Below are 26,813 nucleotides of genomic sequence, written 5' to 3'. Positions count from 1 at the left end.
TCTGACTTGACTGGACGAGATGGAATCGATCTCGATTCTCTTCCTGGCTATTATTATACCTGACTAAAGAAAGTCTGTACACAGATGGCAACTGAATCGTTATCTGTGATAACACATTCAGTCATGTAACCATGGACTGGCCTCCTCTTGACAAGGTAAGCTAGTGGCTTTACCGGTGCAAACGGCGATACTATTTATTACTGAACTAAAACAGTCCTCACACATTCCTCCAGACACACTCTCTTCCTCAACCCTTCTTCCAGACTCACTCTCTTCTTCACCCCTTCCTCCAGACACACTTCCTTCCTCACCTATTCCTCTAGGCTCCTATCCTTCTTCACCCCTTCCTCCAGACACACTGTCTTCCTCACATCTTCTTCCAGACACACTCCCTTCCTCACCCCTTTCTCCAGACACACTCTCGTCTTCACCCCTTCTCCCAGACACACTCTCTTCCTCACCCCTTCCTCCACACATACTCTCGTCCTCACCCCTTCTTCCAGACACACTGTCTTCCTCACCCCTTCTCCCAGACACACTCTCGTCTTCACCCCTTCTCCCACACACACTCTCGACCTCACCCCTTCCTCACACACACACTCTCTTCCTCACCCCTTCCTCCAGACACACTCTGCTTTTCACCCATTCTCCCAGACACCTCTTCCTCACCCTTCTCTCCCAGACATACTCTCTCTTCCTCAACCGCTTTCTCCCAGACACACTGTCTTCCCTTCTTCTTCTAGACCCTTCCTCTGCCTTTCCCCAGACACACTCTCGTCTTCACCCCCTTTCTCCCAGACACACTCGTCCCTCACCCCTTCTCCCACACACACTCTCGTCCTCACCCCTTCCTCCAGACATACCTGTCTCACCTCCCTTCTCCCAGACACACTCTCGACCTCACCCCTTCTCTCAGACATCTCTCTGCAGACCTCACTGTCTTCTCCTCATTATACCTCACTCCTTTCCCTCACTCCCTTCCTCACCTCTTCTCCCAGACACACTCTCGTCTTCACCCCTTCTCCCCATTACCAGACACTCCTCGACCTCAACCCTTCTCTCCTGTGACATACTCTCTTCCCTCACCCCTCTTCTCCCAGACACACTGTCTTCCCTCACCTTCTCCCAGACACACACTCTCTTCCCCACCCCTTCCTCCCCACACACTCTCTTCTCCACCACCCCTTCTCCAGACACCCTGCCCTCCTCACCCCCTTCTCCCAGACACACTCTCTTCCTCACCCCTTCTCCTCAAGACATACTCTCGTCTTCACCCCTTCTCCCAGACACACTCTCTTCCACGTCCTTCCTCAGACCCACTCTCTCCAGACACACTCTCGTCCTCACCCTTTCTCCCAGACACACACCCCTGTCTTCCTCACCTCTCTCCCAGACACACTTCTCGTCCTCACCCCTTCTCCCCAGACACCTCTCTCTCCCTACCCCTTTCTCCCACACCCACTCTCTTCCCTCACCCCTTCCTCCACAGACACACTGTCTTCCTCACACCCTTCTCCCAGACACACTCTGTCTTCCCACCCCTTCTCCCAGACACACACACTCTCGACCTCACCCCTTTCTCCCACACTGTCTTCCTCACCCCTTCTCCCAGACACACTGTCTTCACCCACCCTCCTCCCAGACACACTCTCTTCCTCACCCCTTCTCCCAGACACACTCGTCCTCACCCCTTCTCCCCCAGACACACTCTCATCCTCACCCCTTCTCTCCAGACAGCACTCTCTTCCCTCAACCCTTCTTCCAGACATACTCTCTTCCCCACCCCCTTCCAGACACTGTTCCTCCCTCCCTCACCCCTTCTCCCAGAGTTGCCCTCCCTTTCACCCCTTCCTCCCACACATGCCCTCGTCCCCACCCCCTTCTTCCAGGACTCACTGTCTCCACACCCCTCTCCGAGACACACCTCTTCCCCACCCTCCCCTCCACACATACTCTCGTCCTCACCCCTTCTCTTCCAGACACACTGTCTCTCCCTTGCACTCTTCTCCCAGACACACCTCGTCTTAACCCCTTCTCACAGACACACCCCTTCCCACCCCTTCCCTCCACACATACCTCGTCCCCACTCCCCTTCTCCCATACACACTCCGCCCGACGACGACGCCGACTTGTCCTGACGCCCGGAAACCGACGCGCCGCCGACACGACGCGACGCGCCTGACGCCGACGCCTGATGACGAGACACACTGTTTCTCTCACCCCTTCTCCCAGACACACTGTTTTCCTCACCCCTTCTTCCAGACTCACTCTCTTCCTTATTCCTTCTCCCAGACACACTGTCTTCCTCACCCCTTCTTCCAGACTCACTCTCTTCCTTATTCCTTCTCCCAGACACACTGTTTTCCTCCCCCTTCTCCCAGACACACTGTGTTCCTCACCCCTTCCTCCAGACTCACTCTCTTCCTTATTCCTTCTCCCAGACACACTGTCTTCCTCACCCCTTCTTCCAGACTCACTCTCTTCCTTATTCCTTCTCCCAGACACACTGTTTTCCTCACCCCTTCCTCCAGACTCACTCTCTTCCTTATTCCTTCTCCCAGACACACTGTTTCCTCACCCCTTCTCCCAGACACACTGTCTTCCTCACCCCTTCCTCCAAACATACTCTCGTCCTCACCCCTTCATCCACACGCACTCTCGTCCTCACCCCTTCCTCTAGACACACTGTCTTCTTCACCCCTTTCTCCAGACACACTGTCTTCCTCACCCCTTCCTCCAGACACACTGTCTTCCTCGCCCCTTCCTCCAGACTCACTCTCTTCCTTATTCCTTCTCCCAGACACACTGTTTTCCTCACCCCTTCCTCCAGACACGCTCTCGTCCTCGCCCCTTCCTCCAGACACACTGTCTTCCTGAACCCTTCCTCCAGACACGCTCTCGTCCTCACCCCTTCCTCCAGACACACTGTCTTCCTGAACCCTTCCTCCAGACACGCTCTCGTCCTCACCCCTTACTCCAGACACACTGTCTTCCTGAACCCTTCCTCCAGACACACTCTCGTCCTCACCCCTTACTCCAGACACACTCTCTTCCTGAACCCTTCCTCCAGACACACTCTCTTCCCCACACATCCACATAATCGCCCATGAGGTCACGTACTCCTCCACCAATTCAATCACTCCCGACGTGACTCCAACAATTGGTCAATCCATCCATCAATCCTTCCTACCTTGGCACAATTTCCGGCGGCTTGTCGTCAGTCATGATGGCGCGGGTCAGCTGACACAGTGTGTGGAGTTTGTGGAGAAGGCCTCACATCACTGAAAAGGGAAATATTATTGTATATACTCATTTCCCATTTAGTTTCCCGTCTGCACTAATGTTATGGGAACATACGTAAAACACTGACAAGGCGCCATGGGAATACTGAAATGACGACAATCGTGTCAACGCTGGCAGACCGATAAGGTCCCCTGTTACTACATAGTATTTCATCACGGAAGTCCTCTTCAAAATGCCAACCCTAAATCTATAACTCTTCATGCAAAGTTTACCAAAGAAGCGTTTGTGTTCTGTGTTCATTAATGTAAATATATCTGTACATATCTTCAACGTATATGCTGTGAATATATGTTATACATACGTTGAGAACCTGAGCACGTTGTATGTACAATGTATATATCTTGTATTCATATTGTACTTGGGCCTGTTGGCTTTATCCTGAATAAATTCTTCTTCTTCAAAGGTTTTTCCTTTTATTAGAAAAGTCATAAATTATGAGAATAGCTTTGTCACTTCACTCGTAACATTATGTCACATTCTGTGGAGATCGGTATCAGCATTCACATACTGATATAAGTAAATGATATCATTCGAACAACCGTTGAATACATTGACGGTCTACACACAGGTGTTTCAGGAAGTATCAGGAACAGATCCTATATAGCCAGTGTTGACTGGACCGTGTACGTGATAAATGGCGTGATATTCTGTGGGGAAATATATTATGGCGCCAACTGATTCTTCCGTCTAGTAAAAATATGAAGCGACGTTTGTCAAACATAAATCAAAGGTAATGAAGGCTACTTTAGGACTTAGGTCCTTACTCCTGGGGCTTGCGTCCCTACCGATAAGGCTTATGTCCCTATTATATACAGACCTTTAGCCTGTAATAACGATAAGATGCGGATGATGGGGATGGCATTAGGATGGTATGTCTACCAGATGAAAGACTACACAACGCAGCGGTGTGCGGTGTGGATGGCGCCGACGGGACCGGATATATATATTAGCTATTTGCAGCCCTCCGCCGTAAAAGTAAAAGCAGACGGGCAAAGCATAGGCAAGTTTGTACTTCCTACCGCGGAGACAGCAGGCAGGAAAAGCAGGCTGATCAGGCATTGGAAATTTTTTGTACTTCCTCCCGCGGAGACAGCAGGCAGGAAGGTTTGGGCTGCCACTGTGAAAGCAAAAGCCAAGTATCCCCCTTTTTAAGCCGATTTAGTGTTTAGTCCCGTCGGCACCATGACCGCCGCACCTGTTTATTAAGAAAGAAGCAAAACACAAAGGTTATGGTCCAGGTTATGCCTACTGTGGACTGTACAGTGAAGACTTAATATAAGTCGTGCATTTAACGACCTCAGCGCCCAGCACCCCCACCCCCCGGATAATGTACTCTAGCAGGGAAGGGTGGGTGGGAGTAGGTATATACCGTGCTTTGAAGTGTATGTTGTTTTGAAAGCATATGAGGACCATTCGCCTGAGCAGTTTCATTACCCTTTCCCCTTTGGCAGTGTGCCTATTGATAATACTCACCACGGCCTGGTTGTCACAGAACATTAGTACCCTTTTGTTGGCCAGACTGCTGCCCAGAGGGCTTTGCTTCGACCACACACCCGTTTTGTGCGGATATATCGTCAACCATTTGTGTCAAGATCGGTTAGTTGAGAGTCAAACTCGGGTTTCAATCGACTTGCAGAAATAACATAAAGAATTGGTAGTTGTCATGAGTGGTGCTCGATAGGCCAATCATCCATGATTATGTTTCCATTCAGTTTTAATGGATTGCATGCGATGGTAGCGTAGCGATCGGCAAAGCAGTCGGGTGGGGTGCACCGAAGTGTCCGGCCTTGTCATGATGTATTGTACTGTGAAACATTTAGAGTCGGGGGTCATCTCAAAAACAATAATTATTAATTAATCCTCGCAAAGACACGAGGGCCTGTGGATTAGACTACTCCTGCTCACGACTGGGGGAAGCTGGGAATCCCCGCTTCAAGCTGCGCGAACCTAGTCGCTGCGCATGCGCAATGAGCGCAGTGCAGCGCAGCGCAGCACAGCTGTTGAAACCGCTTTTCACCCCAGCTGGGGTGAATTTAGTGAATCGTTTGAACTCCGATTTCGCGGTTGAATTAAGTTGAATTTGTATCTTTGGTAATTTGTTACTGTAAGTCCATACCGAAAGGTATCAGAATCTGCAAAGTTGTGTTTACGTTGCAAAAAGAAAAAAATATGTTTCATGAACAATTTCATTTTAAAGTGAAAATATATCAAGGTTTGAAAACATAAAGGTGTAACTAGAGCGACCAATAGGCAACGCTTGAACAAATCTATCCCTTATATTTCAACGTGGGAAACTAAACAGGTAGAACTAACTGCCTGGACGGAGTGATCATTCACAAGGCATCACATAATTCTGAAACGACTGTTCTTTGGAGAGTCACACAACATGTCGACAGTGATTGTAATTTTAAAAAAAAAAGTATTCGTCGATATACTTTGTCCTTAATGTCATGAAGTTTCGTACAATGAGTTGTGTTCGTCTATGAACTGATACTGAAGCAAAGGCAAATCATAAGGAATATCCGACCTTTCGTCGTGAACAAATGTCTGGACATTGTAAGCTGATCAACCACTCATGTGGAGAACCTTGTATGCATATCAATCATTCATGTGGAGAACCTTGTATGCATATCAACCACTCATGTGGAGAACCTTGTATGCATATCAATCATTCATGTGGAGAACCTTGTATGCATATCAACCACTCATGTGGAGAACCTTGTATGCATATCAATCACTCATGTGGAGAACCTTGTATGCATATCAACCACTCATGTGGAGAACCTTGTATGCATATCAATCATTCATGTGGAGAACCTTGTATGCATATCAATCATTCATGTGGAGAACCTTGTATGCATATCAATCATTCATGTGGAGAACCTTGTATGCATATCAACCACTCATGTGGAGAACCTTGTATGCATATCAACCATATGGAGAACCTTGTATGCATATCAACCACTCACGTGGAGAACCTTGTATGCATATCAACCATTCATGTGGAGAACCTTGTATGCATATCAACCACTCATGTGGAGAACCTTGTATGCATATCAACCACTCATGTGGAGAACCTTGTATGCATATCAACCACTCATGTGGAGAACCTTGTATGCATATCAACCACTCATGTGGAGAACCTTGTATGCATATCAACCACTCATGTGGAGAACCTTGTATGCATATCAACCACTCATGTGGAGAACCTTGTATGCATATCAACCACTCATGTGGAGAACCTTGTATGCATATCAATCATTCATGTGGAGAACCTTGTATGCATATCAACCACTCATGTGGAGAACCTTGTATGCATATCAACCACTCATGTGGAGAACCTTGTATGCATATCAACCACTCATGTGGAGAACCTTGTATGCATATCAACCACTCATGTGGAGCATATCAACCACTTGTATGCATATCAACCACTCATGTGGAGAACCTTGTATGCATATCAACCACTCATGTGGAGAACCTTGTATGCATATCAACCACTCATGTGGAGAACCTTGTATGCATATCAACCACTCATGTGGAGAACCTTGTATGCATATCAACCACTCATGTGGAGAACCTTGTATGCATATCAACCACTCATGTGGAGAACCTTGTATGCATATCAATCATTCATGTGGAGAACCTTGTATGCATATCAACCACTCATGTGGAGAACCTTGTATGCATATCAACCACTCATGTGGAGAACCTTGTATGCATATCAACCACTCATGTGGAGAACCTTGTATGCATATCAACCACTCATGTGGAGAACCTTGTATGCATATCAACCACTCATGTGGAGAACCTTGTATGCATATCAACCACTCATGTGGAGAACCTTGTATGCATATCAACCACTCATGTGGAGAACCTTGTATGCATATCAACCACTCATGTGGAGTGTATGGAGAACCTCATGTTGTATGCATATCAACCACTCATGTGGAGAACCTTGTATGCATATCAACCACTCATGTGGAGAACCTTGTATGCATATCAACCACTCATGTGGAGAACCTTGTATGCATATCAACCACTCATGTGGAGAACCTTGTATGCATATCAACCACTCATGTGGAGAACCTTGTATGCATATCAACCACTCATGTGGAGAACCTTGTATGCATATCAACCACTCATGTGGAGAACCTTGTATGCATATCAACCACTCATGTGGAGAACCTTGTATGCATATCAACCACTCATGTGGAGAACCTTGTATGCATATCAACCACTCATGTGGAGAACCTTGTATGCATATCAACCATTCATGTGGAGAACCTTGTGCATGCATATCAACCATATCATGTGGAGAACCTTGTATGCATATCAACCACTCATGTGGAGAACCTTGTATGCATATCAACCACTCATGTGGAGAACCTTGTATGCATATCAACCACTCATGTGGAGAACCTTGTATGCATATCAATCCACTCATGTGGAGAACCTTGTATGCATATCAACCACTCATGTGGAGAACCTTGTATGCATATCAACCACTCATGTGGAGAACCTTGTATGCATATCAACCACTCATGTGGAGAACCTTGTATGCATATCATATGGAGAACCATCTCATGTGGAGAACCTTGTATGCATATCAACCACTCATGTGGAGAACCTTGTATGCATATCAACCACTCATGTGGAGAACCTTGTATGCATATCAACCACTCATGTGGAGAACCTTGTATGCATATCAACCACTCATGTGGAGAACCTTGTATGCATATCAACCACTCATGTGGAGAACCTTGTATGCATATCAACCACTCATGTGGAGAACCTTGTATGCATATCAACCACTCATGTGGAGAACCTTGTATGCATATCAACCACTCATGTGGAGAACCTTGTATGCATATCAACCACTCATGTGGAGAACCTTGTATGCATATCAACCACTCATGTGGAGAACCTTGTATGCATATCAACCACTCATGTGGAGAACCTTGTATGCATATCAACCACTCATGTGGAGAACCTTGTATGCATATCAACCACTCATGTGGAGAACCTTGTATGCATATCAACCACTCATGTGGAGAACCTTGTATGCATATCAACCACTCATGTGGAGAACCTTGTATGCATATCAACCACTCATGTGGAGAACCTTGTATGCATATCAACCACTCACTCATGGAGAACCTTGTATGCATATCAACCATATCAACCTTGTATGGATATCAACCACTCATGTATGCATATGCATATCAACCACTCATGTGGAGAACCTTGTATGCATATCAACCACTCATGTGGGAGAACCTTGTATGCATATCAACCACTCATGTGGAGAACCTTGTATGCATATCAACCACTCATGTGGAGAACCTTGTATGCATATCAACCACTCATGTGGAGAACCTTGTATGCATATCAACCACTCATGTGGAGAACCTTGTATGCATATCAACCACTCATGTGGAGAACCTTGTATGCATATCAATCATTCATGTGGAGAACCTTGTATGCATATCAACCACTCATGTGGAGAACCTTGTATGCATATCAACCACTCATGTGGAGAACCTTGTATGCATATCAACCACTCATGTGGAGAACCTTGTATGCATATCAACCACTCATGTGGAGAACCTTGTATGCATATCAACCACTCATGTGGAGAACCTTGTATGCATATCAACCACTCATGTGGAGAACCTTGTATGCATATCAACCACTCATGTGGAGAACCTTGTATGCATATCAACCACTCATGTGGAGAACCTTGTATGCATATCAACCACTCATGTGGAGAACCTTGTATGCATATCAACCACTCATGTGGAGAACCTTGTATGCATATCAACCACTCATGTGGAGAACCTTGTATGCATATCAACCACTCATGTGGAGAACCTTGTATGCATATCAACCACTCATGTGGAGAACCTTGTATGCATATCAACCACTCATGTGGAGAACCTTGTATGCATATCAACCACTTCATGTGGAGAACCTTGTATGCATATCAACCACTCATGTGGAGAACCTTGTATGCATATCAACCACTCATGTGGAGAACCTTGTATGCATATCAACCACTCATGTGGAGAACCTTGTATGCATATCAACCACTCATGTGGAGAACCTTGTATGCATATCAACCACTCATGTGGAGAACCTTGTATGCATATCAACCACTCATGTGGAGAACCTTGTATGCATATCATGTGGAGAACCACTCATCAACCACTCATGTGGAGAACCTTGTATGCATATCAACCACTCATGTGGAGAACCTTGTATGCATATCAACCACTCATGTGGAGAACCTTGTATGCATATCAACCACTCATGTGGAGAACCTTGTATGCATATCAACCACTCATGTGGAGAACCTTGTATGCATATCAACCACTCATGTGGAGAACCTTGTATGCATATCAACCACTCATGTGGAGAACCTTGTATGCATATCAACCACTCATGTGGAGAACCTTGTATGCATATCAACCACTCATGTGGAGAACCTTGTATGCATATCAACCACTCATGTGGAGAACCTTGTATGCATATCAACCACTCTCATGTGGACTCGTGTGGAGAACCTTGTATGCATATCAACCACTCATGTCATGTATGCATATGTGGAGAACCTTGTATGCATATCAACCACTCATGTGGAGAACCTTGTATGCATATCAACCACTCATGTGGAGAACCTTGTATGCATATCAACCACTCATGTGGAGAACCTTGTATGCATATCAACCACTCATGTGGAGAACCTTGTATGCATATCAACCACTCATGTGGAGAACCTATCATTCATGTGGAGAACCTTGTATGCATATCAACCACTCATGTGGAGAACCTTGTATGCATATCAACCACTCATGTGGAGAACCTTGTATGCATATCAACCACTCATGTGGAGAACCTTGTATGCATATCAACCACTCATGTGGAGAACCTTGTATGCATATCAACCACTCATGTGGAGAACCTTGTATGCATATCAACCACTCATGTGGAGAACCTTGTATGCATATCAACCACTCATGTGGAGAACCTTGTATGCATATCAACCACTCATGTGGAGAACCTTGTATGCATATCAACCACTCATGTGGAGAACCTTGATGCATATCAACCACATATCAACCACTCATGTGGAGAACCTTGTATGCATATCAATCATTCATGTGGGAGATGCAACCTTGTATGCATATCAACCACTCATGTGGAGAACCTTGTATGCATATCAACCACTCATGTGGAGAACCTTGTATGCATATCAACCACTCATGTGGAGAACCTTGTATGCATATCAACCACTCATGTGGAGAACCTTGTATGCATATCAACCACTCATGTGGAGAACCTTGTATGCATATCAACCACTCATGTGGAGAACCTTGTATGCATATCAACCACTCATGTGGAGAACCTTGTATGCATATCAACCACTCATGTGGAGAACCTTGTATGCATATCAACCACTCATGTGGAGAACCTTGTATGCATATCAACCACTCATGTGGAGAACCTTGTATGCATATCAACCACTCATGTGGAGAACCTTGTATGCATATCAACCACTCATGTGGAGAACCTTGTATGCATATCAACCACTCATGTGGAGAACCTTGTATGCATATCAACCACTCATGTGGAGAACCTTGTATGCATATCAACCACTCATGTGGAGAACCTTGTATGCATATCAACCACTCATGTGGAGAACCTTGTATGCATATCAACCACTCATGTGGAGAACCTTGTATGCATATCAACCACTCATGTGGAGAACCTTGTATGCATATCAACCACTCATGTGGAGAACCTTGTATGCATATCAATCATTCATGTGGAGAACCTTGTATGCATATCAACCACTCATGTGGAGAACCTTGTATGCATATCAACCACTCATGTGGAGAACCTTGTATGCATATCAACCACTCATGTGGAGAACCTTGTATGCATATCAACCACTCATGTGGAGAACCTTGTATGCATATCAACCACTCATGTGGAGAACCTTGTATGCATATCAACCACTCATGTGGAGAACCTTGTATGCATATCAACCACTCATGTGGAGAACCTTGTATGCATATCAACCACTCATGTGGAGAACCTTGTATGCATATCAACCACTCATGTGGAGAACCTTGTATGCATATCAACCACTCATGTGGAGAACCTTGTATGCATATCAACCACTCATGTGGAGAACCTTGTATGCATATCAACCACTCATGTGGAGAACCTTGTATGCATATCAACCACTCATGTGGAGAACCTTGTATGCATATCAACCACTCATGTGGAGAACCTTGTATGCATATCAATGCATATGGAGAACCTGTGGAGAACCTTGTATGCATATCAACCACTCATGTGGAGAACCTTGTATGCATATCAATCACTCATGTGGAGAACCTTGTATGCATATCAACCACTCATGTGGAGAACCTTGTATGCATATCAACCACTCATGGAGAACCTTGTATGCATCAACCACTCACTCATGTGGAGAACCTTGTATGCATATCAACCACTCATGTGGAGAACCTTGTATGCATATCAACCACTCATGTGGAGAACCTTGTATGCATATCAACCACTCATGTGGAGAACCTTGTATGCATATCAACCACTCATGTGGAGAACCTTGTATGCATATCAACCACTCATGTGGAGAACCTTGTATGCATATCAACCACTCATGTGGAGAACCTTGTATGCATATCAACCACTCATGTGGAGAACCTTGTATGCATATCAATCACTCATGTGGAGAACCTTGTATGCATATCAACCACTCATGTGGAGAACCTTGTATGCATATCAATCATTCATGTGGAGAACCTTGTATGCATATCAATCATTCATGTGGAGAACCTTGTATGCATATCAACCACTCATGTGGAGAACCTTGTATGCATATCAACCACTCATGTGGAGAACCTTGTATGCATATCAACCATTCATGTGGAGAACCTTGTATGCATATCAATCACTCATGTGGAGAACCTTGTATGCATATCAACCACTCATGTGGAGAACCTTGTATGCATATCAACCACTCATGTGGAGAACCTTGTATGCATATCAACCACTCATGTGGAGAACCTTGTATGCATATCAACCACTCATGTGGAGAACCTTGTATGCATATCAACCACTCATGTGGAGAACCTTGTATGCATATCAACCACTCATGTGGAGAACCTTGTATGCATATCAACCACTCATGTGGAGAACCTTGTATGCATATCAACCACTCATGTGGAGAACCTTGTATGCATATCAACCACTCATGTGGAGAACCTTGTGGAGAATGCATATCAACCACTCATGTGGAGAACCTTGTATGCATATCAACCACTCATGTGGAGAACCTTGTATGCATATCAACCACTCATGTGGAGAACCTTGTATGCATATCAAACTCATGTGGAGAACCTTGTATGCATATCAACCACTCATGTGGAGAACCTTGTATGCATATCAACCACTCATGTGGAGAACCTTGTATGCATATCAACCACTCATGTGGAGAACCTTGTATGCATATCAACCACTCATGTGGAGAACCTTGTATGCATATCAACCACTCATGTGGAGAACCTTGTATGCATATCAACCACTCATGTGGAGACCCATGTATGCATATCAACCCATGCATATCTCATGTGGAGAACCTTGTATGCATATCAACCACTCATGTGGAGAACCTTGTATGCATATCAACCACTCATGTGGATATCAACCTTGGAGTATGCATATCAACCACTCATGTGGAGAACCTTGTATGCATATCAACCACTCATGTGGAGAACCTTGTATGCATATCAACCACTCATGTGGAGAACCTTGTATGCATATCAACCACTCATGTGGAGAACCTTGTATGCATATCAACCACTCATGTGGAGAACCTTGTATGCATATCAACCACTCATGTGGAGAACCTTGTATGCATATCAACCACTCATGTGGAGAACCTTTGGATGCATATCAACCACTCATGTGGAGAACCTTGTATGCATATCAACCACTCATGTGGAGAACCTTGTATGCATATCAACCACTCATGTGGAGAACCTTGTATGCATATCAACCACTCATGTGGAGAACCTTGTATGCATATCAACCACTCATGTGGAGAACCTTGTATGCATATCAACCACTCATGTGGAGAACCTTGTATGCATATCAACCACTCATGTGGAGAACCTTGTATGCATATCAACCACTCATGTGGAGAACCTTGTATGCATATCAACCACTCATGTGGAGAACCTTGTATGCATATCAACCACTCATGTGGAGAACCTTGTATGCATATCAACCACTCATGTGGAGAACCTTGTATGCATATCAACCACTCATATCAACCACTCATGTGGAGAACCTTGTATGCATATCAACCACTCATGTGGAGAACCTTGTATGCATATCAACCACTCATGTGGAGAACCTTGTATGCATATCAACCACTCATGTGGAGAACCTTGTATGCATATCAACCACTCATGTGGAGAACCTTGTATGCATATCAACCACTCATGTGGAGAACCTTGTATGCATATCAACCACTCATGTGGAGAACCTTGTATGCATATCAACCACTCATGTGGAGAACCTTGTATGCATATCAACCACTCATGTGGAGAACCTTGTATGCATATCAACCACATATCATGTGGAGAACCTTGTATGCATATCACTCACCACTCATGTGGAGAACCTTGTATGCATATCAACCACTCATGTGGAGAACCTTGTATGCATATCAACCACTCATGTGTGGAGAACCTTGTATGCATATCAACCACTCATGTGGAGAACCTTGTATGCATATCAACCACTCATGTGGAGAACCTTGTATGCATATCAACCACTCATGTGGAGAACCTTGTATGCATATCAATCACTCATGTGGAGAACCTTGTATGCATATCAACCACTCATGTGGAGAACCTTGTATGCATATCAACCATTCATGTGGAGAGAACCTTGTATGCATATCAACCACTCATGTGGAGAACCTTGTATGCATATCAACCACTCATGTGGAGAACCTTGTATGCATATCAACCACTCATGTGGAGAACCTTGTATGCATATCAACCACTCATGTGGAGAACCTTGTATGCATATCAACCACTCATGTGGAGAACCTTGTATGCATATCAACCACTCATGTGGAGAACCTTGTATGCATATCAACCACTCATGTGGAGAACCTTGTATGCATATCAACCACTCATGTGGAGAACCTTGTATGCATATCAATCATGTGGAGAACCTTGTATGCATATCAACCACTCATGTGGAGAACCTTGTATGCATATCAACCACTCATGTGGAGAACCTTGTATGCATATCAACCACTCATGTGGAGAACCTTGTATGCATATCAACCACTCATGTGGAGAACCTTGTATGCATATCAACCACTCATGTGGAGAACCTTGTATGCATATCAACCACTCATGTGGAGAACCTTGTATGCATATCAACCACTCATGTGGAGAACCTTGTATGCATATCAACCACTCATGTGGAGAACCTATCATTCATGTGGAGAACCTTGTATGCATATCAACCACTCATGTGGAGAACCTTGTATGCATATCAACCACTCATGTGGAGAACCTTGTATGCATATCAACCACTCATGTGGAGAACCTTGTATGCATATCAACCACTCATGTGGAGAACCTTGTATGCATATCAACCACTCATGTGGAGAACCTTGTATGCATATCAATCATTCATGTGGAGAACCTTGTATGCATATCAACCACTCATGTGGAGAACCTTGTATGCATATCAATCATTCATGTGGAGAACCTTGTATGCATATCAATCATTCATGTGGAGAACCTTGTATGCATATCAACCACTCATGTGGAGAACCTTGTATGCATATCAACCACTCATGTGGAGAACCTTGTATGCATATCAATCATTCATGTGGAGAACCTTGTATGCATATCAATCATTTATGTGGTGAGGTGAGGTGAAATTGGGTTTAACGTCGTGCTTGAGAATATTTCGCTCATATGACGATGTGCATGCGTGTGTATATGTATGTGCGGCTTCTTGTACTAGCCAAGACTTACGCTGGTTTTATAGTGCTAGCTCACTGAGATATCATGCCGCAGTGAAGCACGAATACCCCACTCAGACACATTATACTGACTCACAGCCGACCAGTCCTTGTTGTGCCCATTAATGCAGAGCGCCATATTTTAACGTCTGTTGGTATGACGCGGCCGGGGATCGAACCCGCGACCTTCCGCTCTCCGGGCGGACGCTCTAACCTTGAATGCATATCAATAGTTTATGTGGATAATTTTGTACGTAGATTAATCATTCATGTCGAGAACTTTGCATGCATATCAATCATATATTTCAAGAATTTTGTATACATAGGAATCATTTATGTGGAGAACTTTGTATGTAGATTGATCATTCATGCGGAGAAATTTGTATGTAGATTAATGATGTATGTCAAAAACTTTGTATGTAGATTAATCATTTATGTCGAGAACTTTGTATGTAGATTAATCATTTATGTGGAGAACTTTGTGTGTGACTAATAATCATGTTCCGATTACATTTACGTATAGAACTATTAGTTCTGGTTGTAATTTCGCCACCATTTAGGCGAAACACATAAAACATATGCTATTCACACTTTGCTAAGGATCAAATCATGGATTCAACAGAAAACTATCATGTGGGGTCACATTTGGTTTAAAGATCTAAGCTTATTGTAGGTTTCAGTATGTCATTTCATCTTGTGGATCCCATACCTGCTACTGACAGGTGTTGTGTACTTGTAAATGACTCGTTCCATGATTTGCAAGCTGTGAGTCAAAAGTCTGTTGATGACGAGATGAGATCGGTCGCTAGGGACGCCTCACAAGGGACAGATAACTCTAACGTGGATACGCCACAGGGCAGTGCACACAATGCTGTCGCTGGGTCGCTTGACGCGACACGGGGCAGGCGGAAAACTCTCAGGCAAACATCACTGATAAGAAAATAGCGGGGAGGCCACGGCCAGTCTTGTTCTAATGTGTGTACTTCCAACATTAAAATAGGAACTTGGAATGTTTCTGGACTTATGTCTAAACTTATTTTTCCGGACTTCAAATCCTACTTGTGTACATTTGATGTTATATTTCTTTTAGAAACATGGATTGGTAACGGCGACTTTGATATTGGATTAACTGAATATACACATTTTGATAAAGTTGGTGTAAAAATGGCACGTTCAGGTAGGTATATGGGTGGCATCTGTTTGTTAATCAAAAACACTATCCTCAAACATGTAATATTACTCAACTGTAAATATGATAACTTTATGTTCTTTAAAATTTCAAAGGAAGTATTTCCTATGAATTGTGATGTTATCTTAGGTGGAATTTACATACCAGCCTCAATCATCACCTGCATTTAATGTACCAGGAGGTCGGTATGGAGGGTATGAGGAACTAGATCAAGAAGTGTTTGAACTCAGCAATCGATATCAAACATGTGAAATAATATTATGCGGGGATTTTAATGCCCGTTTGGGAAATGAAAACGATTATATAGTTTTTGATGACTCAGATGATGACAAGCATATACCCAGCTATTATGGAAAACTATTTGATATACCAAGAGTGACCGTTGACGACACACTGAATAACTATGGGCGTTATCTTGTGAAATTGTGCATTAGCAATGACTTACATGTTGTAAATGGTAGAGCTGGAAGTGAGAAGACACCTGGGGGGTATACGTTTATATCGCATATTGGAAAAAGTGTTATTGATTATTTTATTGTTTCCCCAAATATGTTTGAAAGCATTGCAGATTTTACTATCGATGAACGAACAGAATCTGACCACCTCCCTCTGTCTTTAACATTAGCATCAGAGGGATATGCCAGTGAGGTTGGTGATCCATGTGTAGCCCCGGAGTTATATAAATATAGATGGTGTGTATCAGCTAAAGATATTTTTATAAAATCATTAAGTGAAAATGTTGAAATCTATGGAGGAGATATTCTAGAAAATATTAGAGATGTGAATATTAACCAAGCCGTTAGTTCATTGAATGATTTAATTCTGAATTCTGTTCAGTTAATGAAACGGCGGATACAACAGAGAGTGGTTAAACAACCTGTTTGGTTCGATAACGATTGCCATAAAGCCAAGAGACAAAAATATGCTAATCTTAAGAAATTTAGGAGAACGCATGATGATGATGATTTAAGCAGGTATTTAGATAGTAAAATAAATTTTAGATCCATTTGCCAACAAAAGCAAATCCAGAGGGACACAGCATCCATGGATAACTTGATGGAAAATCTTAATGAGCCAAATCGTTTCTGGAAAACAGTAAAGGACATATTAAACAGTCGAAAAACTACCACATAAAAATAACATATCCATATATACATGGAAGGAACACTTTTGTAAATTGTTCAATGATGGAATCGAGAATACTTCCACTCCACTGGAGACGGACGATAGTAGTGATTATAATGATATTGATGAAGTTTCGAATATGATTTTAAACAATGAAATAACTGAGGCAGAAATAACTAAGGCTATCAATGGTTTGAAGAGGAATAAGTCAGCTGGTCATGATAAATTAATTGCTGAATTTTTCATACATGGTGCTGGTGTCTTAACCCCAACTCTCCGTAAGCTATTCAACAAGATTTTTGACACGGGATGCATACCATATGAATGGTCAAAGTCCATTATTATTCCATTACATAAGAGTTGACCGTCAAATGATCCGAAACAACTATCGAGGGATATCACTTTTAAGCATATTTAGTAAAATATTTACTTCAATCATATGTAACCGACTAAGAATGTGGACAGAGATATTTGATAAAATTGTTGAATCACAAGGTGGATTTAGACGTGAGTATTCTACTATTGACAACATATTTATTTTGATTGCATTGATAGAGAAACAAATAACGAAGAAAAGAGGGAAATTATATGCAGCGTTCATAGACTTTAAGAAGGCTTTTGATACGGTAAGGAGACCAAATCTGTGGAAATTATTCAATCGCATCGGAATAAAAGGCAAGTTATTTCAAATAATACATAATCTGTATAATGATGTCTCTGCTTGTGTAAGAAATAACAGCACGTATTCAGAATTCTTCAAATGTCATGTCGGTTTAAAACAGGGATGCATTATGAGCCCTTTGATATTTTCAATATACATAAACGAATTAGCAACTAGTATTGAATGTTCAGACTGCTATGGGATACAACTTATGCCTGATCTTGTACATATATATTTACTTCTTTTTGCTGACGACATTGTGCTGTTTTCTTATGTGGGTAAGGACCTCCAAAAACAGTTAAACATTCTTTCTTCATTTTCGATCGAATTTGGATTGAAAGTTAATATGGCAAAATCAAATATAATGGTATTCAGAAAGGGAGGTGTGTTAGGTACAAATGAGAAATGGAACTTTGAAGGAGTCGAGTTAAAAGTTGTGAATAATTATAAATACCTTGGTATATATTTCACTCCTCAGTTATCATGGAAATATGCTATTAGTAGAAGAGCCCAGGAAGGGAAGCAAGCTTTAAATAGTGTTCTACAGACATTGAATATGAACTGCACTATAAATAGCAAGATATTCTTCGGTATTTTTTATACCAAAATATTACCAATCCTAACATACGGATGTGAAATTTGGGGATATAAACAATACGATGAACCAGAAAGAATTCAGTTAACAGCTTGTAAGAGATATTTACAACTGGCAGTTAAGACACCAAATTATGCTGTCCTTGGTGAATGTGGCCGCTTCCCTCTATTTGTTAACACTTTAGTAAGAGTCATTAAATACTGGCTTAAAATAAACAGGATGCCTGACCATAGATATGCCAAAAAATGTTACAGAATGTCACTTCTTTATGATACTAACGGAAAAGTAAACTGGGTTACCAAGTTAAGAAACATTTTATGCTCTAATGGATTTATGTATGTATGGGTAAATCAAGGGGTGCAAAACATAAACTTATTTATCCAGGAATTCAAACAAAGAATGAAAGATGTATTCATATCAGAGTGGTTTAATTCAATAAATAGTACATCTAAACTACATAGATACAAATTGTTTAAGTATAAATTTGAAACTGAAGAGTATATCAATTCAATACAAATAAATAAATTCAGGAGTATTTTGGCAAACTTTCGTTGCGGTACACTCCCACTAGAAATAGAAATTGGTAGGATGAACGGTATCGAGCGAAAACAGACTGTGTAAATTATGTAAATCGGGAGATATAGAGGATGAATACCATTTTCTTTTGGGTTGCCGATCACTTTCACACATTAGAAAACAATATATCGATGTCGGGACGATTTCTATAGATCAGTTTATTTACCTAATGTCAAATAAAAATGAAAGCATTATTAGAAATGTATCAATGTATTTACATCATGCAATGAATTTGAGAACTTCTATATTATCCCCACAGATATGAATCATTGTACCAATATGTTACTACACGTATGAATATGCATATTTTACGCATGCGCATTAGGCTATTATATTGTATATGCATTCTATGTTGTAATGGGCCGTTGGCCTGAATATCAACTGAAATAAATAAAGATAAGCAAACCACTCAATGTAGAACATAGTTCAAATCTAGCAGTGAAAGTCGGTAAAATAAATCTGTACAAAGTGAACTAAAAAACAGCTGATCGAACGGTTTTCGAACTCCGGGCACTGCATGCGTCATATTATGACGTCATACGATTGTAAGCGATACAGCTGCTCGGCGGAGAGTTTGGCGGTTACCGTGGCAGCGGGTAATATTTTTTCCAGTTGTCACCCTCCTGGGAGGGGTGACACGGAAACTTATCTTACCTCACATCACACATGAAATGCTATTATTTTTACCCCGCTTACAAGCGAGTAACATTTCAATGTACCCCGCTGTCAATGGCAACTCATTTGGTACTTCGTGGTGTTCGGTAAGATAAATACGTGGTTCATGGGTCCCTCGGGGCCCATGGGTTGATGTACCCTCGATGTTTGTTTATGTTCCCTCGCCCTCGCCCTTCGGGGTCAGGGAATATAAACAAACATCGAGCGTACATCAACCCACCCATATTGATGGGTTATATTGGTGGTAACAACTTATATTGTTAAAGCGTCATTGACCAATTAAAGCATTTTACATGAAGGTAAGATAAGAGGCAGTATCCGGAACAACCAGCAATGTGGTCCATATCATAACACCTAACTAAGAGAAAATGACCAGTCTTCCCATATGCGAGCGAAGCGAGCAAAGGTTGGCAACGTACTTCCCTCGCTTAGGTTCGCTCGCATATGGGAAGACTGGTCATTTTCTCTTTGTTGCGCAACTCTATTTGCCCTTCAATATGCCTGTGTTTGAAGGAAAAGAGACAAAATACCGTATATCGGGTGTTCGCGAAACGCAATATTTCTTGAAAGCAAATATTGTGATTATGTACTACTGTCATTACTTAATTCACCCCCAGGACTGCATTTATGTCTACTTATCACACTGTGTCGTCACCAGTTTTGCGTGATCAATTCACATAAATTTCGCCACTATTTTCCCTTTTACGTCCTGTGAAACCTGTGTGTCCGGATAACAAAGACTGGTCATTCTGCGGCGTTGGCATCTGGCATGTTGATAACCACACTGGCATTGTGTTTCATAACTGTTCCCAGAGAAAACGGCGGACTCTGGATTGACATCCATTAAACAACAGGAAATGAGGCCTCCTTCCTGACTTGAGACATAACTACGAACATATGTCCTCTGTTCAATCATACGTTAGAACTGTTACCAGCTCAATATTTGATCAGTCCAATAATATGTTTACCCATGTCTCTTGTTGATATTGATCCCATCTGATCCCTTATCTATGTATGACTGCACTTGAAGTGAGTATGAGATCCCTTTACAATGTCGTTCGCCTGGTATACGATTTTCTCAGCTGGCATCTGGACTTCATTTTAGTGTCACGACGACTTTACTAAGTTCCTCGTCAGTAAGTCTGTGCATACATGACATAACACCGTGTTCGTACATGACATCACACCGTGCACTTACATGACATAACACCGTGTTCGTACATGACATGACGCCGTGCACTTACATGACATGACACCATGCACTTACATGACATAACACCGTGTTCGTACATGACAAGCGCCGTGCACTTACATGACATAACATCCCGTGCACTTACATGACATAACACCGTATTCGTACAGTAAGACACCGTGCACTTACATGACGTAACACCGTGCACGTACATGACATAACATCATCCACATACATAGCATGACGCCGTATGAGTACATGGCTTGACACCGTGTACGTACATGACACGACACCGTGTACATACATGACATGACGCCGTATGAGTACATGGCACGATCCCGAGTGCCAACATGAGACAACAACTTGTACGTACATGGCATTACACCGAGTGCCTACAGCATGAAAACATGTACGTACATGGCATGACACCGTGTACGTACATGACAATATTAGTTACACTGTGTTTTGAAAGGGTGTACGGGACTGTAAGACCCTAGTAAATTCCGTATTTCCTGACACGCAGCCGACGGTGTTTTGAAAGGGCTGCGCCTGAGGGAATACGGAATTTACAGGGGTCTTACAGTCCCTACATCTTTTCAAAACACCGTGTAACTAATCGTGTACGTCCATGGCATGACGTCGTTTGAGTACATGGCATGACACCGTGTGCCTACATGACATGAAACCGTGTGCGTACATGGCACAAACCGATCAGCGTTAATCTGTGTAAACTGATCGACGTCAAAATGACGTCCCGGGTGTGGACTGTGTCAACAGTGTCTTGGCTGTCAGAAGCTACCTTACTGCACATACAGCGTATGGAGGCCATTGCAAACTCTGCCAGTGACCCATGTGCTGAAATACATGGTCGTATATATCACGTTTCGTTTCAATATCCATTATTTCCACATTAGTCAGAAGCGCATGACGTGTTCTGCCCATCCGGCTCAAACCCTACAGGAACAGCGACTGATGCACAGACTTGAGTAAGCTTTGCCCATGCTTTAATTGCTCGGGATATGAAGTCAGAGGGACAGGTTTTTCATACAAACTTCTGGGCGGTGGGGTCGCCTAGTGGTTAAAGCGTTCGCTCGTCACGCCAAAGACCCGGGTTCGATTCCCCACATGGGCACAGTGTGTGAAGCCCATTTCTGGTGTCCCCCGCCGTGATATTGCTGGAATATTGCTAAAAGAGGCGTTAAACAATACTCACTCGTACAAACTTCTTTAATTACAAGATAGTACAGTACAACCAGAAATTATTGAGAATTTAAGATTGTAATTTTTTTTTTAATTTCACACATTACTCACGTATTAAATGTGAATATTAGCAGAACATAACTCCAGATTCAAAGACAGGTGACAGTATTTTGTCAAGTCACCATGGGCAGCAATGCAGGCTTCAATGCGGCGGGGCATACTACTGATCAAAGAAGTTAGAAAGTCGTGGTCCATGCTGTCCCAGTATCGGACCACCTCTTCTTTCATTTCAGCAATATTTGTCAGATTTTTCTTATTGACGCTTTCCTTCATAAGTCCCAAAACATTTTCTATTGGATTTAGGTCAGGGCTATAGCTTGGCCAATCTAATAATGTCATATGTTGGGTCCGAAACCAGGCCTGTGAATGCTTTGAACGATGTTTTGGGTCATTGTCCTGCTGGAAAATCCAAAACTTTCCATTTAACACATTAGCAGATGGAAGTAAATGTCCCTCGAGGATATCTTTGTACCGCTCACTGTTCATATTCCCTTCAAATACACAGAGGGACGTTGCCCCTAACACAGATATGCCACCCCACACGTTAAATTTCGGACTGCACTTTGGGCGCTGATACAAATGTTTTTCAGTTTGTTGGGTCCAGAATTTCAGTGTATTAGGAAACAGCCACACACAACTTTCATCTGAGAAAATCACATTGTCCCAGTTAAAATTTCTATGCTGTAAACACCAGTTCAACCTTCGCTCCTTTTGTTCAGGTTTCATGATCGGTGATGGAATTCCTCGACTTTTCTGCCAACCCATTGCATGCAGCTCAGTTCTAATTGTCTCCTTACAGACAGCCACAGTTCCTCAATCAATCATATCCAGCCTTACGTTTTCTAAAGTCCTTCGTTTGTTTTTAGAAACAAGAATACCAAGCCGCCTCCTGTCACCGACAGTCAATTTTCTGGGCCTACCTGCGCCTCCCTGGTGCTCAATGCCATATCCATTTGCAATATTTTTTAAAACACGATAAACAGTGGACAAAGGGATGCCTGTTCTACTTGAAATCACTTTAGCGGATCTGATGTCCAGGTTATAATACTCTAAAATCAACTTCCTCTTCTCTAAATCATCCATACTGAGGATCACTGAAAATGTCGTCTGCAAGCAAGTAAACAAAGGGGGATAACTCTTCACAAACTAATGAAAAAGGATTAACGGAGTTGTCTCTCTTGAATGAAACCAAGCACTTGATAGCTGGTCAAGGTTGTTTATATTAAAAATCCAATTAAACATATTCCTAAAATTCTCAAAAATTTCTGGTCATACTATATATAGGCCACAAAGACATTACAATGACATCAAAACACATTCCGCGAGTGAGAAACATGCGCACTGAAAACGGAGCATTGTGAACACAACATGTGATTGATTTAAGCGATGTTTTGGGTCATGTGTTCGATAAACTAGGCCCCGGTTTAGTATCAACACCCCCTACTAGTAGGGGCCTAGTTTATCGGTTTTCTAAGTAGGGGGTGTTGATACTAAACCGGGGCCTAGTTTATCGATTTTCTGACCCGCAGTGGGGTATAGTAGGGGGTGTTGATACTAAACCGGGGCCTAGTTTATCGATTTTCTGACCCGCAGTGGGGGCCTGTGCTCGTACATGGTGTCCACATGTGTTTTTTCACTAATGAATTGAATTTGTAAGTTACAAATGAAGACAACATAAAAAGGGGAGCATACATGTGACTGTAGCCAGCTTTTAAATTACAGCATTTTTGGATGCCTGGTTCATGTAAAAGTAAAAAAGACGTCAAATAAATTTTGTTTGCTTTGCATTTATGACCAAATTTAGAGGATTTGTTCAACTTTGAAGCAAACGCGGAAAAGACGTGAATAGATATGAAATTGACCTACCACACACATGCTATAATTATAGAAATATATGTGAGTGAGTGAGGTAAGTTTTACGTCGCATTCAGGAATATTCCAGCTATATGGCGGCTATAGAAATATAACATCTAAATACTGGTATAAAGTTATAAAAATGGACAACTGATACTTCACTTGAAATAAAATGGTAATACTTTTGCTTTGTTTAATGTCCAGTCGACCAAACTCTGAAATGTGCCTGTGAATGCATGCCCCGTCTTCAGCTGACATTCCAGCACACGCGATGATCACAAATACATTATGATAAAATATATACAAACATTATTTGTATACTTTTATTTTATGTCATCACATATAGTATCCCTATGTCAAGCAAAAATGAAATAAGCACATATATCACATTTGATTTGAAAAAACAACTTTGTTTTAAAAATATGCTATGATATTGCATAATTCTTACACTAGTAAATTTCAACTCACTATCTCATATTTTCAGAATTATATTTTGACTATATTTAGAATATAGGTGACGTTACAAAGGCGTGATACAGGTCGGCAGTACACGGAGGGAATCCGGAACACTTAATAACTAAAGACAAACAGGAAACTGTAACTGTATGTACAGAAACAATGTACACCCTGTCCGCTTTAATGACGACACCTATAGTGCATTTAACACAATATCTTTGGGGTTTTCTTTCGCAATGACCGTGACCGACATTGCAAACGCCACGAAGAATTGCGCACTTAGTAGAGTTTATCCAAAACGATAACATGGTTATGACTCTTTCCGCGTTGATGACGGGACAGACATTAGTATTTGATGTCAGTGACGATTAGATGTGAAGATTAAAATATCCGACATTTTGGATATTTGATCATGCTAGCAAGCATTCGTTTGCCACTGGCCATTATTCGATTATTAACGGAATTACCATGTAATACCGAGAACTACCGTATACAACTTACAACCACTAGACTTCCCTAACTACCTACATAATCTAGCATTTCGCTGCAATATATGAATGAGGAAACCAATAAATAATAAATAACCATATTCGAACACACACGAACATAGACCTAGCTGTAGGCGGATCCAGAGGGGGGTGGGGTGTTGCAGGGGGTGCGCAACCGCCACAACACCCCCACCCCCACCCACCCCACCCACACACATGCACCTTGTCCTGGAAGTTTATTAAAGGCAACAATGAAGTGTGCACACACACCACCACCACCACCCCCGAGGCCTATTTCAGAGCCTTCAAATTATTTAATAGCTAGTATTTGTGATGTAACGTTGTTTTCATCCACCAAACATAGCAATGTCAATATCACACTCAGCTGACAACGACTCTCGCATTAAAAATCCTGACTTCCTGGAAACGCTGGATTGAGAACACGCCCTTCGACGAGTGACACAACAGAGCTTGTCAGTACCCATTATTACTGCTAAACTGTCGAAGAAAGCTTTCTCGTAATGGAACACTTGCTGAAAGACCGCTGATATTCAGCCCCATATGACAGCTTGATAGCATGTCAAATGCGCGTCCTAAATGAATCTGTGCCCCCAAGCAGGATTATGTTAGTTACCCGTGTTTTATCCCATACCTGTAGTTGTGTAATAACCTGACGATCGACATGTAGACTATGTTACACAACTCCCGGCAGATACACGGTCTGCTGCAGACAGTCTGTTATGGCTGCACGCTAACCCACAGATAAAACTATGAACTGAACACAGAGTAGACGCGAATAAGACATATTGCTTCTAGTACCATCAGTTACCTATATGAGTATGACTGACCGAAGGTAGCTAGCTGTGCAGTTAGATGTAATGACATACTTACTGTCAGGGTGAGCTCTGTCCGACATCTGACGACCGCTTCTACCAGGAAGTGATATGTCCTGCACAGGGTGGAGCGTTATCTCAACCAACAGTATTTATAGTTATGTTTCGCATGTGGCGTCAGACAGGAAGCTCGGGCAAGACGTCATTTAAAGGGATATTCTGCTTCACAGTTTTTTAACCATTGGCAGTGAAGGCCTTATAAAAGTGCCTTATGTGACATGAGACATATCATTAAAGAATGCATAAGTGATGTTTGAACAGATTGAATCATGCTAGTTATTTGCCCGAACTGCGCAGATACAGGTATGCTGAATTATAGTTGAGTGAGTGAGTGAGTATGGTTTTACACCGCTTTTAGCAACATTCCAGCAGTATCACGGTGGGGGGACACCAGAAATGGGCTTCATACATTGACCCAAGTGGGGAATGGAACCCGGGTCTTCGGCGTGACGAGGGAA

At 42.5% G+C, this 26,813-nt stretch overlaps 1 protein-coding gene across 1 annotated transcript in view; it reads right to left on the bottom strand.

The window, feature by feature from the left end:
* LOC124273062 overlaps nucleotides 1–26,451 on the bottom strand; it is a 36,666-nt gene extending 10,215 nt beyond the window's left edge. The window contains exons 1-2 of the mRNA XM_046708274.1: nucleotides 26,354–26,451; nucleotides 3,191–3,281 (exon numbers count right to left, since the gene is read on the bottom strand). Of these exons, the coding sequence (XP_046564230.1) occupies nucleotides 3,191–3,225 (35 nt within the window). The 5' untranslated portion in view covers nucleotides 3,226–3,281; nucleotides 26,354–26,451. The remainder of the gene's footprint in view (nucleotides 1–3,190; nucleotides 3,282–26,353) is intronic.
* Nucleotides 26,452–26,813: the final 362 nt, after the last annotated feature.

The sequence above is a fragment of the Haliotis rubra genome, unplaced genomic scaffold, assembly GCF_003918875.1.
Source record: "Haliotis rubra isolate DU_JTF1 unplaced genomic scaffold, ASM391887v1 Scf176, whole genome shotgun sequence".
Classification (NCBI taxonomy): domain Eukaryota; kingdom Metazoa; phylum Mollusca; class Gastropoda; order Lepetellida; family Haliotidae; genus Haliotis; species Haliotis rubra.
This window is presented reverse-complemented; position numbering and strand designations above follow the sequence as displayed.